The sequence below is a fragment of the Pyxicephalus adspersus genome, chromosome 4 (genome assembly GCF_032062135.1).
Source record: "Pyxicephalus adspersus chromosome 4, UCB_Pads_2.0, whole genome shotgun sequence".
Classification (NCBI taxonomy): Eukaryota; Metazoa; Chordata; class Amphibia; order Anura; family Pyxicephalidae; genus Pyxicephalus; species Pyxicephalus adspersus.
In genome coordinates, this window is record NC_092861.1 from 4,588,350 (window position 1) to 4,603,999 (window position 15,650).

At 41.8% G+C, this 15,650-nt stretch overlaps 1 protein-coding gene across 3 annotated transcripts; it reads left to right on the top strand.

The window, feature by feature from the left end:
* The first annotated feature begins 399 nt into the window (after positions 1-399).
* Positions 400-15,650, top strand: CLU (clusterin). Of its 3 annotated transcripts, none has more exons than XM_072407256.1 (9): positions 400-554; positions 5,214-5,313; positions 7,895-8,043; positions 8,164-8,334; positions 10,099-10,507; positions 10,623-10,736; positions 12,315-12,544; positions 12,871-13,037; positions 15,413-15,650. In XM_072407256.1, the coding sequence occupies exons 2-9, from the start codon at positions 5,226-5,228 to the stop codon at positions 15,423-15,425; spliced, it is 1,341 nt and encodes a 446-aa protein (XP_072263357.1). In that variant the 5' UTR covers positions 400-554; positions 5,214-5,225; the 3' UTR covers positions 15,426-15,650. The 3 variants fall into 3 exon arrangements, with proteins under 3 accessions (XP_072263357.1, XP_072263355.1, XP_072263356.1); XM_072407254.1 differs by lacking the exon at positions 400-554 and adding an exon at positions 1,250-1,336; XM_072407255.1 differs by lacking the exon at positions 400-554 and adding an exon at positions 1,290-1,394.

The following is a 15,650-nucleotide window of genomic DNA, read 5'->3' on the forward strand; positions in this document are numbered from 1 at the left end:
AAGGCCAGCATAACTTTTAATATTATTCACCGACTTCTGGTGCAGGGAATGGGGGTGGGTGGTTTTATGGGTGGGAATTATGGGAAATTCTTTGTTTTGACCCTTTTTTTTTTAATTGTACTGTAAATCTTGCAAAAGTCCCCTAGCAATATTTTCAAGGCTTATACTGTATATTGCAATTGTTTATTTTTTTTCACAGAATGCAGCGTTTGTTTAATTATCTCCCCCTGGAAACTAAACAATACTTCAGCATGTATTACAATCACTCTGAAGCACTTGGCAGATAAAATCCCTTTTTCTGAGAAGTAGAATTAAGTGCCATTGTCATCCCTGAGCGCCCCCTACAGGTAATCAACAGTCATTGCAGCTCCAGAAAAAAAAAAAGAGGATGCACACTCTTCCAGAAAGCTCTGCAGACAAAAACTGCTGGTACATTCCTGTCTGATGACTCAGTGTGAGAAGAAGGAGCTCTATATATACTGTCAGCATCTCAGGAGTTGCTGCACATCCAGCTGATTGCCAGGAGCTCACACACACTGCACTGACAACCCCAGGTAAGCTCCTTCTTATCACACCCCATCTGGTAACATTGGCCAGTTACAAGTAATTTTATTAATAATAATATAATAATATTAATATTAACATAATATTTTAGAATTAATTAATAACATAATATTTTAGCACTTTCTAATATATATATCGCCATCATCATCTGTGGCGTTGTACAAGGTGCAGTATAGCATTAGTTTATGCGTGGTTCATGCATTAAAGAAATATAGAAATCTAAACAGATGATGCAGAATGTGATGACAGGCAGCAACAAAGAATGTTCTCATACCAAGGAGAGGGTTCTTACCTTGGGAGCTGACAATCTAAAAGTATCAGTTTGGGAATTCGTGATACAATGTATTCCACTAATTATTATTCGTTTAAGGTTTTCTCTTTGATGGCTTTTTTACACGAAGGCTGCAGAGTCATTATCATTGCAAAACAGTTATAATGTAAAAGAAAAGTGCATTGTAAGTTTGGCATTGTTTTGGAGTGAGAGATTTCGGGAGGGTTCCTTTCAGAGGCATTTTTAGGATATTTTTATACATTTTTCATTATTATTTTTTATTCTTATGTTTTTTTGTGTTTTATGTTTTGTTTTTTTACTGAAATGTATCATTTGTATTCTGCATTTGTAGATTTGGTCTTTTACACTCTGATCATTATTATACCCCTTGCCACACAGGGTCAGGTTTCTGTGCCAGCTGGAGCGCTGATGCAACAAAAGGAATTCAGGGTTCTTCAAGGGTGGTCCAATGCGACGTCCAATCCCAGTTCAAAAGTCATGGTATAGCTCTAGGTGGCCCTTGGTGGCTGGTGCCAGTCTCTGGATTTCTGTTGGTATTGTATGTTCTAGAAGTGGGATCAATCTGCTAATATTCTTGATTGTGTACCTGGCAGGTTAGATGCCCATGTCTACATTTGGGTGTTCCAGCATCTCCTGTTACAAAATCTAGCAGGGGTGATGGGGACACAGCAGGTGTGGGGAAATTACACTTGAGAAATCAGTGCAGGGATGGTAGGTACCCCTCACAAGGAGCACAACAGGTGTACAGACCCAGGAACCCAATTTAGGGGTAGTTAGAGACCCTTATAATGGGCGCGATAGCTATGTAGACCTGAGATGTCAATACAGGGATGGTAGGTACTCCCTACAATGAGCACAACAGGTGTACAGAGCCAGGCACCCAAAGTAGGGGTAGTTGGAGATCCTTATAATGGTCACAGTAGGTATGTAGACCTATGAAGTCAGTGCAGGGATGGTAGGTACCCCTCACAATTTGCCCAACAGGTGTACAGAGCTAGGAACCCAATGTAGGGTTAGTTGGGGACCCTTATGATGGGCACAGTAGGTATGTAGACCTGGGAACTATGGTCTTACTTTGCTGAGAACAGTAGGGAGAATTGGCAATAGTTTGCAAATTCTGGAGATTTTTTTAATTGCTTGGTGTGAGGGTCTACCAGAGTGAAAATAGATAGGTCCTCTTATCTCATGTTTCATGAGGGGTGGGGTGTTTTAAATGACCCCTCCCCCAATACTGGTAGCACTTTTTGGTGGGTGATGCAGTACCCCATTTCTTACCTACCTGCTCCATATGCACTACCTCTTACCCATAAAGTATGGCTATTGTATTACTTTACCCCAAGCAGGGTGACTCCCAAAGCCCACAAGGGCAGCCAAGGGTGGACAGGGGCAAAAACCAAATTTTCCCCCATGGAGTTATTGATTTTGTTATTTGCAGCTTTGGATCTGTCCATGATTGTTGCCTCACAGATCTTCCATTTCCCCCATTCCTATATGGGTATCTCAGACATCCTCCAGCTATGTAGATTCCTATTGATAAGTCATATGGTCACCGAGCACCCCGATTGATACATTGGTGCTCTATGTTAGGTTTTTTCAGCCTCTTAGGAATTTCTTGATTGGCTGAGATTAGTTTAGAGGATTTAGTCGGAGGCTGGCACAAATCTACAGAGCTTCTGTGTATAGGGGATTAGAGAGTGTGACACTCTGAGAATAAATTATTGCGTTTCATCGGCTCCGTGTCCCAGTTGTGCCAGTAACTATGAGGACGAGGATGGGAATCTCGCTCGTGTTTGTACTGTCAGTGCCGAGCAATGATAGAATGAAAACTGTCAGTATGGCCTATTTTTGCAACCTGGCATTGAATGCCTGCTGCCCCCATCCAGGCCGGTAAAAAAGTGCCCTACAATAGCGCCCCCAGTGGTCAGTCAGTCATGGATAATGAGAAGATCTGATTGACCCCAGATGTAGCATTAAGAGCTGAGCTAAAACAGTGAGATGGGAAAGAGGGATATCTATAACACCACATATCCCTGATGCCACCCTAATCAATATCCTGAACACCAGGCAGCTCTGTATTCATTGATATAGCATTCAGTGCTGACTTGTAGTAGAGCTCAAAGAAAGAGAAGCAGCACAAGGAGCCAATTAGATGTGCTGAAGTGCAAAGAGTATGCTGATTGAAGGAGACAGCAAAAGTGGCAGGTGGTAATGGGGGAATGTAAGTGAAAGTGAAACTAGAGCAGAGAAAAACCAGGCTGTGTGGCAGAACCACAGGAGATCAGCAGCACAGAGATGTATTGAAAGTGATTACAGAAGTATGTTGAAAAAACAAAATAGACATGTATGGTGTGCGGTGCTTTTTAAATTCAGTGACACCTTCCCTTTAAGCTTTAAACAAAAAAAAAAAGGTTTGAGGATGAAAAGAATTTGTTTTGTACTGTTCTAAATCAACAGATCTGGCGTTCGCTTTTAGGTATTGCTGACAAAAACTGACAAGGTCAGATCTTGCCAAAGGGAGCTGAAAGTGATCGCCGCTCCCAGCCGGGGGCCGGGGTCCTCTGGGAGGGATGCGCAAGGCCAGATGGGAAATCATAATATTCATTTCAATCTGTGATTGCAGCCAAAGAAAATCTGACTTTCTAAATGACAGAGTAAAAGGCTTCTTGGTGTGTGCCCAGCAGGGGGAGCTGTTATAAAAGACCAAAGCTACAATTGCCGAAACAGTGAGGGGGTGTGGTCAAACTGAACAGAAGGAGGGGCTTAAAGTGCTAGAATACAGGGGGAGGGGCAATTTTTAGCTCAAATGTATGACTCAGCAATTATCCATGGAAATTGGGGACAGCTTGCTCAGCAATTGTCTACAGATAATAAGAACTAAAGGCTTAGGGACTAACATGAATTACAGGTATTGCTGGCTCAGGGACCGTCTGTGAATATCGAGGACAGGGATGCTTAGGGACTCATACTGATTTCAGGGACAGATGGCTCAGGAGCTATCAACCCATATTAGGGACAGCTGAGCCTAGAACCATACATGGTATCTTGCTAGGGACTGTCTGTAGATAAAAAACAGAAGGCTTAGGGACTTTCATGGATGACAGAGATAGCTGGCTCAGGAACTGTCCTTGGATAACAATGACATAAGGTTTAGGGACTACCATGGATATCAAAGACAGCCGATCTTGGGATTGTCTATGAAAATCAGACATAAGGTTTAGGGACTACCATGGATATCAAAGACAGCCGATCTTGGGATTGTCTATGAAAATCAGCAGGCAAAAGGTTTAGGGACTGCCATGAATATCAGGGACTGCTAACTAGGGGACTATCCATGGATAGCAGGGACAGAGGGCTGAGGGGCTTTCCATGAATATTAGGGACAGCTGGATTTGGGACCATCCATGGATATCAGGACAGCTTGCTTAGCAAGGGCCCAAGTTTAAGGTACTACTTTGGATGTCTTGGATAACTGGCCCAGGGACTATCCATTAATATTGGGGGCAGAAAATAACAAGGATAGAAAACTTAGGGATTTCATGAATAACAAGGATTGATGGTCCAGGGTCTGTCTGTGGATATTAAACAAAGATGATTTAGGGACTACCATGGATATCAAGGATTACTGGATACGGAACTATGCATTGATATCAGGGACAGAGGGATAAGGAGCTATCCAGAGATTGTTTGCAGATATCAAGGACAGAAGATCTAGTGACCGCCATAGATATCAGAGATATCAAGGATTGTCTGTGGGTATTAACAAAAAAAAAAAAAAACAGGGACTACCAAGAATATGAGTGACATCTGTTTTAGGGACTGTATGTGGATATCAAAGACAGAAATTTAGAATGGGTGGGAAAGGACAGTGGGACTATTCCATTTGCTCACGGACTGCCTGCAGACATTAAAATCAGAAGGGACTACAATGGATATATAGGATAACAGGTTAGGCACTGTTTGTGGATATCAGGGATAGTTGGTGTAGGACTATTGGGGAATTTTAGGAACAGTCTTTCTAATGACTTTATGAGTACAGCTGACTTGTATTGGTTGAGCTCACAGCTGAGTTTCCACCTCTTACTGTAAAGATGTTACAAAAGTTTCCCAATTCTGGGAAGAATTACGTAAAAACATCTGTTGTGTCATATGTCCTATTTTTATCCGACCAGGCGTGTGTGTGTGGGAGGGGGAGCGGGGTGATGTACCAAACAACCCTTAGAATACAAAATAAATATAAATAAAGCAGTACAGAGGGTGTAAATGGGGTACTGGCCAGGAAGGTGGAGCCCCCTTGTGGTATGGGGTATATTTAGCATTATCTGATGTCTTCATGTGGATTTGTGCTCTTCCCATACAGACATCTGGAGAGATGATGAAGATAATTCCTCTATCGCTGCTTCTGGTGGCCATTCTTCTCAACATTAGCGGGGCGATCCTACCCCCCGAGAGCCTGAAAAGTAAGTGCCGTGTGATCAGTGCCCTGGGGCATTATGGGTATCTGGTATTGTACTACAACTACTACTATTGTTATTGTACTACTTCCCTTCCTTCTACCCTTCCTCCCTTGCTTACTTCCTCCCTTCTTTTCTTCCATCCTCCTTTCCTCAATCATTTTCTGTCTTCCTCCTTTTTTTCCACCCACTGTCCAAGGTTGTCTTTTATTTCTTTTCCTACCTTTTTTTTATTTCTGTGATTTTTCTTTCCTCCTGTTTTCTTCCATTCTCTCTCCTTTGAACATTCCTTCTGTTCTTTCTCCTGTTCCTCCTTCTTTGTCCTACCTTTTATTTTCATTTCCTTCCTTCCTTCCTTCCTTCTTCCCTTCCTCCCTTCCTTCTTTCCTTCCTCCCTTCCTTACTTCGTGTTCTTCCTTCCTTCCTCCCTTCCTTCCTTCCTGTTCTTTCTTTTCTTCCTTCCTTCCTTCCTTCCTTCGTGTTCTTTTTTCTTTCTTTCTTTCCTTCCTCCCTTCCTCCCTTCCTTCCTTCGTGTTCTTTTTTCTTTCTTTCTTTCCTTCCTCCCTTCCTCCCTCCCTCCCTTCCTTCCTTCCTTCCTTCCTTCCTCTCTTCCTTCCCCTTCCTTCCTTCCTGTTCTTTCTTCTTTGTTCTACCTTGCTGTCATTTTTTCCTTTTTCTTCCTTCCACCTTCCTTTACACTTTCTCCTTTCCTTTTGCTCTCCAGTTTTCTTCCTTTTTCCTTGCTCCTCTGCCTCCTCATTTTCCCTTTTTCCCCCCTCATGTTTTCCCCTCCTTTTCCTTTCCAACTTTTCCTTCTTTCCTTTCTCTTTTCTTCCCTTCTTTTTCATCACATCTGTCTTTCCACCATCCAATTCAGTTTTTTCCTTCTTGTTTGATCTTGGTTATCCTTTCCTTTCACTCATTCACAGTTTCAGTATTTCCCTTTTTCCTCTATCTGCCCTTTTCTTTTCTTTCCTTGCTCTCATCCTTTCCTTCTCCTTTCTTTCACCTTCCTTTCCTCTTCCTCCTTTCACCAGCCCTTTTGTTTTTCCTTCTTTTCATGTTTGATCTTAGTTATCCTTTCCTTTTTCCTCTTCTTTGACTTTCTCTCCTTCATATTTCCTGGCTCTTTTCCCCCATCCTGTCCTTCCTTGCATATCCTTTCTTCTTTTTCTTCATCCATTTCCACCCCTCTATTTCTGAAAGTTTTCTTTGTAACACTTTGTGCCATACCTTCCCCCAAGGTGAGGTAACACTCAGCTTTTCCAGCCCTGTGAGCAGTAATTATTTTTCTTAGATGATTGGTTCAATTAACTGAGCTGTGATGATCAATATTCAGCATGGCAACCTTTATTTTCAGCACCGAAAGCCAATTAGAGCTAGGAAAAATTGATCGTTGTGACATACAATATACACTCCAGTCACTTTATTAGGTCTACCTGTTGTTAGTATGGGGTTGGTCCCCCTTTTGCTTTCAGATTTGCCAAAATGCATAAAGGTGCTGGAAATAATCCTCAGGGATTTTTCTCCATATTGACTTGATAGCATCACACAATGGCTGCAGATTTGTTGGCTGCATATTCATGATGTAAATCTCCTGTTCCCCCACATCCCAGTGGTGCTCTTTTGAGGCCATTTAAGTCCAGTGAGCTCATTGTCATGTTAAAACCAATTTGGTTTTTGGTATTTGTGACACCAACCTGCTGGAAGTAGCCATCAGAAGATCCAAGCTTTCATGTTGTTGATGCTAAATTCTGACGTACTATCTAAATCAAAGCAAAAATTGAGACTTATCAGACCAGCCAACATTTTTCCAATATTCTTGTCCAATTTTGGATATTTCATGTAAATTGAAGCCTAAGGTGCCTGTTCTTAGTTGACAGGAATGGCAGCCGGTGTAGTTTCCTGCTGCTGTAGCCCATCTGCTTCAAGGTTGGACACTCAGAGATCTCTTCTGCAGACCTCAGGTGTAATGAGTGATCATTTGAGTTCCTATTGTCTTTCTATCAGCTCAAACCAGTCTGCCCATTCTCTTCTGCCCTCCATCATAAACAAGGCATTTTCTCCCAGAGAACCGTCACTTGAACCATTCTCGGGTCTCTCCATGCCCTAGAGAAGGTTTGGAGTGCTCTGACGAAACCAACTGGCACCAACAACCAAGCCACAGCAAAATTACCTTTCTTCTTCATTCTGGCCAGTTTGGACATTGTCTTGGCAATATCTACATGCTTAAATGAATTGGGTTGCTTCCATTTAATTGGCTGAATAGACATTTGCAGTTGGACAGGTGTACCTAATAATGTGGCCAATGAGTGTATGCTATAGTTAAGTGGATCAAATAATTATGGTGGCCTATGAATTAAATAGAATAAGTCACATGACCCTGTTTGGTTATTAAGGAGCTAGAAGGCCTCCATGCTGATTGGTGTGTTGATGTCCTCCTTGAACCCATGATAAGCCAAAGATCATGTACCTTCCGAAGAGCCTTTTAGCAGCCAGGTCTCTTGTAGAACCTCATGCTGTAATATGTGTCTTCATGTGTGTCTTTCATCTTGATGAAATTCTATTGTGTGTCTTCATCCTGCAGAAATCTCAGAAGAGGGAAGCAAGTACATCACTGAACAGTTTGAGAATGCTTTGATTGGAGTTCGACAGATGAAACAGCTGATGGAACAAACAGGAGAAGAGCACCAGAATATCCTTCGTACACTGGAGGAGACCAAGAAGAACAAGGAGGTCATTATTTGACTTTTTTCATCTATCCATGCTATATATTATGGAACTTCAGTCCTCTTTTTAAAAAAATTTTACTCTGGTCTGATACAAGTCAAATATATTGTTTCTTATTATATTTAGGATGCTTTGAAGCAAGCTCTGGAGTCAGAGCAGCAGCTCTCTGAGAACCAGGAAATCTGCAATGACACAATGCTGGCACTGTGGGAGGAATGTAAGCCCTGCCTGAAACAGACCTGCGTCAGGTTCTACGCCAAGACCTGCAGGAGCGGATCGGGACTAGTTGGGCGTCAGGTAAGTTTTTACCTTCAGTTTCAATAAAATACAGAAATTGGAGCACATCTAGTAAGGCTTTCTACGTCTAAGCTGCAAATCTAAAGGCCCCAGGGTATCTTTTGACAGGGGTTCCCCATACTTAGATCATGCCCACCTCTTCTCCTAAGGATCGTGTACCATACCCTCCCCCAGGCTTAAGTGTTGGCTATGTCAGGGATTACAATCCTTTTTCATTCGTGATGGTATGAGCAAGTATAATACCCCCTGCTCCCAAAACCATCATTGGTTTAAATGTGCATAATTGGAACCCTCCACCTAAACTGTATTGGCAAGTCAGAACCTATCTCCAGCTCATTCACAGTATCTCCAATCTGCTTGCATGGCACTGCAGCAGGTATGGATTAAGGCAGAATGGGGCCTTGGATAAAATGGTATCTTTACCCCATCCCTTAAATTGACATTAATAAGGATAGGCAATAGGCACAAAAGAAGACACCAGTCCATCCTCTCCGGAGCTTAAAAACTTTCAACTTAAAAAATAAAACTAAATAAATAAATTAAATTCACAAGAAAATATTGAAGCCTCCTTCATTTCCTTCTGGGTAAATTTAGTTTTAACAGACATCTCAGTACCAGACAGGAGGAAACAGATGCCACATATCTCCGTGCTATCATGAACCAACAAGAAAACCCACCTTTGGTTTTAGAAGTGTTGTCAGAGGCGTGTAGGGGAATAAGAAGACTTGGAGCACAGGCTCTTAACTCCATTTTAGAAGAAACTGGAGAGCAAAATGAAACCACGTCCTTCTAAAAATCACAGTTGCCTGGTGGTCTTTTGCATTCTGAGACCTTCAAGTAGATCAGGAAAGTTAATAGGTTTGGTTTTTAATACTTCTGGTTGAATAGAAGATACCAAAGCCAAAGGTTCCAAACCAGTCTCCTACTATCTAAACCGGGGGGGGGGGGTCATTTGACCTGTAGAGGGTTCTCCAAGTGGGTCTTGCCCAAAATATAAAGATTGTGAAGGCCGTTCAAGAGTGTTATAAGCACATAGAAAGTCTTGGAAACCTCATAGGCTTAGAAAACAATGATCACTCAATGAGGTTTTCCCAATAAACAAGGTCAATGGCCACAGGTATTGGAGGTCCATGTTCTTAAGGGTTTGGTGGTGTTAGTTCTGTTGGTCATGGTTACTGTTGTCTTTTTCCTAGTATGGTAACAGTGTTCCATGGTTCCTTTTGTCTCTGCAGTGGCAAAACAGTCCACTGAAGGCACAAAAGACACTACAGAATATTGTTTTATTCAAAGAAAACAGACTGCAAAGCTCACAACTAACAAATCTAACACTATCAAAGCTCTAATGAACAGGAAGCCTCAATTGTCCGAAATGCATTGACAATGGGTCATTGGAGTTGGCCATTTAATGGCCAAAACAAAACCCCTGTTTCTCTGATTCTTTGTATAGTTGATTCTATGTTTTTGGCAATAGTCAACATCTCCCTTGTTATAACCATTGACGTTCTGCCTGGTCTGCTTCAGAGTCTTTGGCCAGTCTTAGCTGAGGAATTAAAGAGGAACTAAACTTTAAAAGTTGTTCTTAGGCCATAAGGATACGATAGATTCTCCTACACATCAAAAAAAGTTCATTTGTACAATGGGCTCCTTGTTAAAGTATGGGTTGTTGGCATACCTGGAGCACATCAGTACCAAACAAACATACATGCCATGCAATGGAAATGCCACCCGGTGTAATAAAAACTGTGTCCCTTTTTCCCCTGGCAGCTAGAAGATTTCCTGAACAGAACTTCCCCTTTTTCAATTTGGGTCAATGGCGAGAAAATAGACACTCTGAACAAGCAAGATGAACAGCAGCATATGACGCTGGAAGATCTTGAAGGCGGTTACAGCATTGTAGAAGACAGTGTGCATGAACTCTTCCATGATAGCGTCAAGGCCTTTGACCACATGAAGCCATTTTTCAGCAGACCTTTCCAGGGTTTTAACTTTCCCCAATGGGAACCAATCCCCTTCCAGAGAATCAATGCCCCAGTTTCAGCCTTACGTATTCGCAAGGAAAGGTCCCCTCTATTTGAACCATTTTTTCCCAGCAACTTTGATTCCCTTTTTGAAGCTGCTCAGAAGATGATGGAGAGGCATCACCAGATGCTCCAGCTAGGACCTCACTTCAATGGTAAGTTATCCAGAGATTTCTTCAAAGTGTTATATTGTTCTTTGTAAGTGTTCACCTCTGCCATGTAGAAGACATCAGTTTTACCCACACTTTTTTTCTAAATTCTCCTCCTTAGGAATCAGTAATTCTACTGATGACAAAGTAGTATGTCGGGAACTCAGGAGGAATACTGCCGGTTGCCTAAAGTTGAAGGACAAGTGTGAGAAGTGCAAGGAAATTCTGGCAGTTGGTAAGTTTCTGTGTATGATGGGTACTGTTGGTAAGAAAAATGATCTCTCATTGATTGCTGTGAGCTATTTTTAACCATTTTTCTGGAATCCCAACAAGAACCCTCCACCACTTTTACTTTCACCTCTTTAACTGCTGCTCAGCTACAGTCACATGATGTTCCAGCACCATGCCTTCTTGCCTTCCAGCCCACCATGCGCTATTTTTTTCAATGAGCCCATCTTCTGGATATCCACTTCTACATGATGTGGACATGTTCTATTGCAGGGATGTCAAACTCAGGCTTTGTTCCACTGTGTATTTGAGTTTTACACCCCTGTGCTATTGGCTGTCTGTGCCAGGTCTTTCTTTAAATTGGACCACAAGGCCCCCAGTGATGATATTAGTAGGTAAGGATGGTCGGAGCACCATTGTCTTGGTGGACTGGCTGACCAAGAATAGGAAGACGTAGACCAGACAGGGAATATTTATGTACAACGTAGAGAGGAACACAATTCTGCTGTAAGGTTGGTGCTTTGCTGGTATACGCTGTGGGAAAGTCTTGTGACCTGCAATGCAGTGTTATGCCCAAATCTCTTTCCGTACAGTCGGAAATGACTCAGCAATGCCAGGTGTGCTGCCCATGGTGCAAAAAGCTGAGGCTGACATTTTTCTACCATCTACACCCCATCTCCCTGACATTTTTTTTTGGCTTACAAGATTATCTGGATGGTTGGGCTTCTTGTGCAGAACACTTCACTCAACAAACGTATTCATAGCTCCAAACATTCCCATTTACAGGAACTGTCCCTCTTTGGAAACCAAATCCCCCTATCCCTCTACCTGTTGATTCCCTTTTTTTCTTCAATTGACCACAGGCCTCAACCCAATTTCCTAATGGCCACATACAGACCAAATTGTCATATTAATAAATAATTTGCCAAATTAGTCATTTTCCCCTTACTTTATTTACTGCTACCAAATCAATATTAAAAACGTGTGCATTTACCCTAACACTGGGTCCAAATAGAGGCAGGAGACCTATGCCAAGTTCCTTTTGATGTAGTCTAGTCGTGACCAGTCCTGATGGCGAATACCCAGGACATGCTGTAGGGTGTTATATATGCCAAAAGAATTATCTTCTTTACTAATTACTATCCTGTCCCAGATATTTTGGCAAGATTAATGACACATCTTCAGCTGCCTGCAGAAATTATTAACATCTAGGAGACATCCAACCAGGGATTTATATTATACCTCCTCCAAGCAAATTACCTTGTTCCACCCCTAAAACATAAGCACAGTTCCAACAAAGCTAACAATTTCAACATTATACAAATTATTTCAATACCATGCCGAAGGAGATGGCGTGTAGATTAGGGATCAGTTAATGAAACTCTATTGCCCAGGGATTGCACACAGGAGGATTCACAGGGCTGCATGAATGAATGCAGCCCTGGTAATTCTCCTTTAATGATCTCCTGGAACTTCCGATGGGTCCGCGAAATTGGTTTGCCGAAATTTCGCGGACCCATCAGAAGTTCGAGGAAAAATACATAATAATAACTGATGATTTATTGTATATTTTCACTCATGTCAGATTGTTCTGGAAAGGATTCAATGCAAGAAAAACTGCGGGAGAAGTTTGAAGACTCTGTTCGCTTGGCAGAGAGGTATACCAAGATGTATGATGAGCTGCTACAGAAATTCCGGGAGAAGATGCTGAATACCACCGGAATCCTTGAAGACCTGAGTCACCAGTACAGCTGGGTGTCCAAGCTGGCCAACATCACTGACAATGACCCGAATGGAATCTTCCATGTGTCTACAGTCAGTACAAGAACTCATTTCATATTCTATCGCATCCTGTACCTTGCTTCCTTCTTTTCTTCTGTCCTTGCTCCATTCTTTCGATACCTTCTTCCTTCCTTGCTGTCTTCATTTTCTTCTTTCCGTTCTTATCCCAATTCCAAACAATTTGTTATTTTCTTTCCTTCCTTCCATCCTCCTTTGCTTTCTCTTTGTCTTCCTCCCATAATTTTTCTGTTCTGCCCTTTCTGTCACCCACCCTTCCTTCCCTCACACTTTTTTTCCCTCCTATCCCATTTGGTATGGCCCTCCAATCAATAAATCATGATCTGGTCTTCCTTTCTAAGGCCTATTCCTCAAGCGGAGAGTCTCCATCTGACACAACCGTGACAGTCAAACTTTTCGACTCCGAGCCTTTCACCTTCACAGTACCTGGACACATCACCATGGAGGATTCAAAGTTCTCCGAGCTGGTGGCTGAGGAAGCTTTGAAGAGATTTAAGAAAGAAGTTGTGTAAGTTCTATCCAGTTGCATATAAGTATTGATTTTGGACAACGGCAGCCAATTGGCTTCACCTGTCATGGTGTCTTTCTCAGTGATATGCATTGTGGGAACATGAAAGTGCAGGTTTGCTTGTAAGCAAACCTATGTGGTCACTATAGTTGATCATGTGATCAGAAACCAATGTGAGCTGTTCCCAATTCATAGGGCAGGAGGACACTCCATACTTAGGGCCATTGACAATTGCAGCGAGTTGGCTTCAGCTGTCACTGTGTCTTTCTCCTTGCTAGGCATTGTGAGAACATGAAAAGGCAGGATTGTTTGTAAGCAAAGCTATAAGGCCCCCATGGGCAATCATGTCATCAAGAAGTACAGTCAGCAGTCCCCAATCTCCTAGGAAAGGAATAGACTCGATACTTGCGGTCATAGACAGTAATAAAGACTTTGAGCCTGATTTATTAAAGCTCTGGAAGGCTGGAGAGAATACACTTTCATCAGTGAAGCTGGGTGATCCAGTAAACCTGCAATGGCTCTGATGCAGGATTGAAAACATTTGCTAACAAATAGAAAATTACTTTTAAGAAATCCAGTCCAGGTTTTCTGGATCACTCAACTTCACTGGAAAAAGTGTATCCTCCCCAGCCTTGGAGAGTTTTATTAAATCAGCCCCTTTGTGGCTTGTTAAACTCTGCCTCACTACACTCCAAGCAAAGAAAACCATTTTCAGTGGATGAGAAACGGAAGAGAAACATCACTCAGAATAAGTGGTGATCTGTAGTCCTGACACACTTCCTGTGGTTGACAACTCTGCTCTTCTATATATTCATTACAATGAGTGTTGTCACAATAAGTGTTGGTCGAATAGCTCACTATTCAATTCGGCAGCTATTCGCTCGAATATAGCAAAAAAATTCGGGTGGTCGAACATCGAATTCGAACACCATTAAAGTCAATGGGAGAAAAATTCAGGTTTGTTTCAGCACTGTGTAGAGCTTCTACAGCCTCCAGAAAATGAACGATTACGACCGATCAACGATTATGCACGATTATACTTGAACAATCATATTGTGCACAATTCTGTACATGCTGTAACAATATGATTGTTCATATATAATCCACCAACAGCGTCCACACGCTAGATACAAGCGTTTGAACGATGCAGGGAGGGACATGTAAAGGAGAAAGTGTACCGCAGACACATGCACAATCACTGAATGACCGTACACGATAGATATTGAAAGATCGTCAGCCAATCAGATCCACCGTGGCGGTCGTTCATTTCCAGCGACAATCCTCTTTCGTCGGTGTCCTTGGTCCCTTTTTTTGGCCAATCAGTTGTTCATCAGTCGTTTCTAACGATAATTATTAGACGTGTGTATGCAGCTTTAGTCTACACAGACTGCATTCCCATTGGCTAATCTACACCAGGACATTTCCTTCAGGCACGTTTTTGAGCGTTATCTTAAAGGTTGCTTGCAACATTAAAAAAATTAAAGCGCTGGATAAACGTGGGAAAACGCTTCCATTGAACTCAATGGAGGATTTTTCAAGCGTTTTTAAGCTTTTATGAAAGCTTCCATGGAAAACAATGGGGGCTTTTATAAACATTTTTAGCAGGACTTTGGAATCTGGAAGCCCCCTTTAATAAGGAGACTCCCAGATATCCACCGCCCCACCCTGGGGAATGAGTACAGGGGTACATAAATCCCCTTACTTATTCCCTGAAAGGGTTAAAATATAAGTAAAAAATAGGACAAGGCTTTAATTTAAAATTATTTTATTAATGTGTATGTTTGTGTAATTTAACTTAAAAAATTAAAAAGCTGGATAAACGAGGGAAAACGCTTCCATTGAACTCAATGGAGGCTTTTTCAAGCGTTTTTAAGCTTTTATGAAAGCTTCCACTGAAAACAATGCCAGCTTTTATAAACATTTTTAGCAGGACTTTGGAATCTGGAAGACCCCTTTAATAAGGAGACTCCCAGATAAAGTTCCCACGGTCCAGGAATCCCACAATGACATTATGATTCATAATGTCATTGTAGGATAACCTGTAAAAAATAAAAAAAAAAACAAGTTTAAAATAAAAAACACATACAAAAAAAAAAAAATTTTTTTTTCTCCTGAATTTTTGCTGTCGAATGCAGCAAAATTTGGGTCGGGTCCACCCGAATTCGAACAGCCATATTCGGGTCCAATATAGGGACAACCGGAATTCGAACATCAACACTAGTCACAATAAGTCAGGACGTTTTTCACTATCGGGATCACCAGGTCTCATATAGGGATTGGTAATGGCAATATGCTACGTTGTTGTTCTAATACTTTGATAAATTTTAAATTTTTTTTTGGGTACACACCATGTTTTTATGTTCTTCCTTCTGCAGTGAGGCTGTTTGATTGCACAGAGTGATATCCACCGCACCTTAACTCCATAACCATTTCCAATCCAGGTAGAATATGACCGTGCCGCTCCTCTCCCGGGCCTAGGCCAGCATCCAGCCATTCTTCGTGTCCAGCGCACATCTCCTCTTACTACTGTTGTACTGCTACTACTGGTACTAATGTTTGCTGCTTTTTAGGGACCAAAAAGTGTATAAAAATAATAAATGACCTTTAATGTTA

Excerpts from the sequence above, each read along its gene's own strand:
- CLU (XM_072407255.1), top strand. The coding sequence starts at position 1,305 with ATGCGACGTCCAATCCCAGTTCAAAAGTCATGGTATAGCTCTAGGTGG. Across the intron at positions 5,314-7,894 it reads ACCCCCCGAGAGCCTGAAAA|AAATCTCAGAAGAGGGAAGC; the intron begins GTAAGTGCCGTG and ends TTCATCCTGCAG. Across the intron at positions 8,044-8,163 it reads AGACCAAGAAGAACAAGGAG|GATGCTTTGAAGCAAGCTCT; the intron begins GTCATTATTTGA and ends TATTATATTTAG.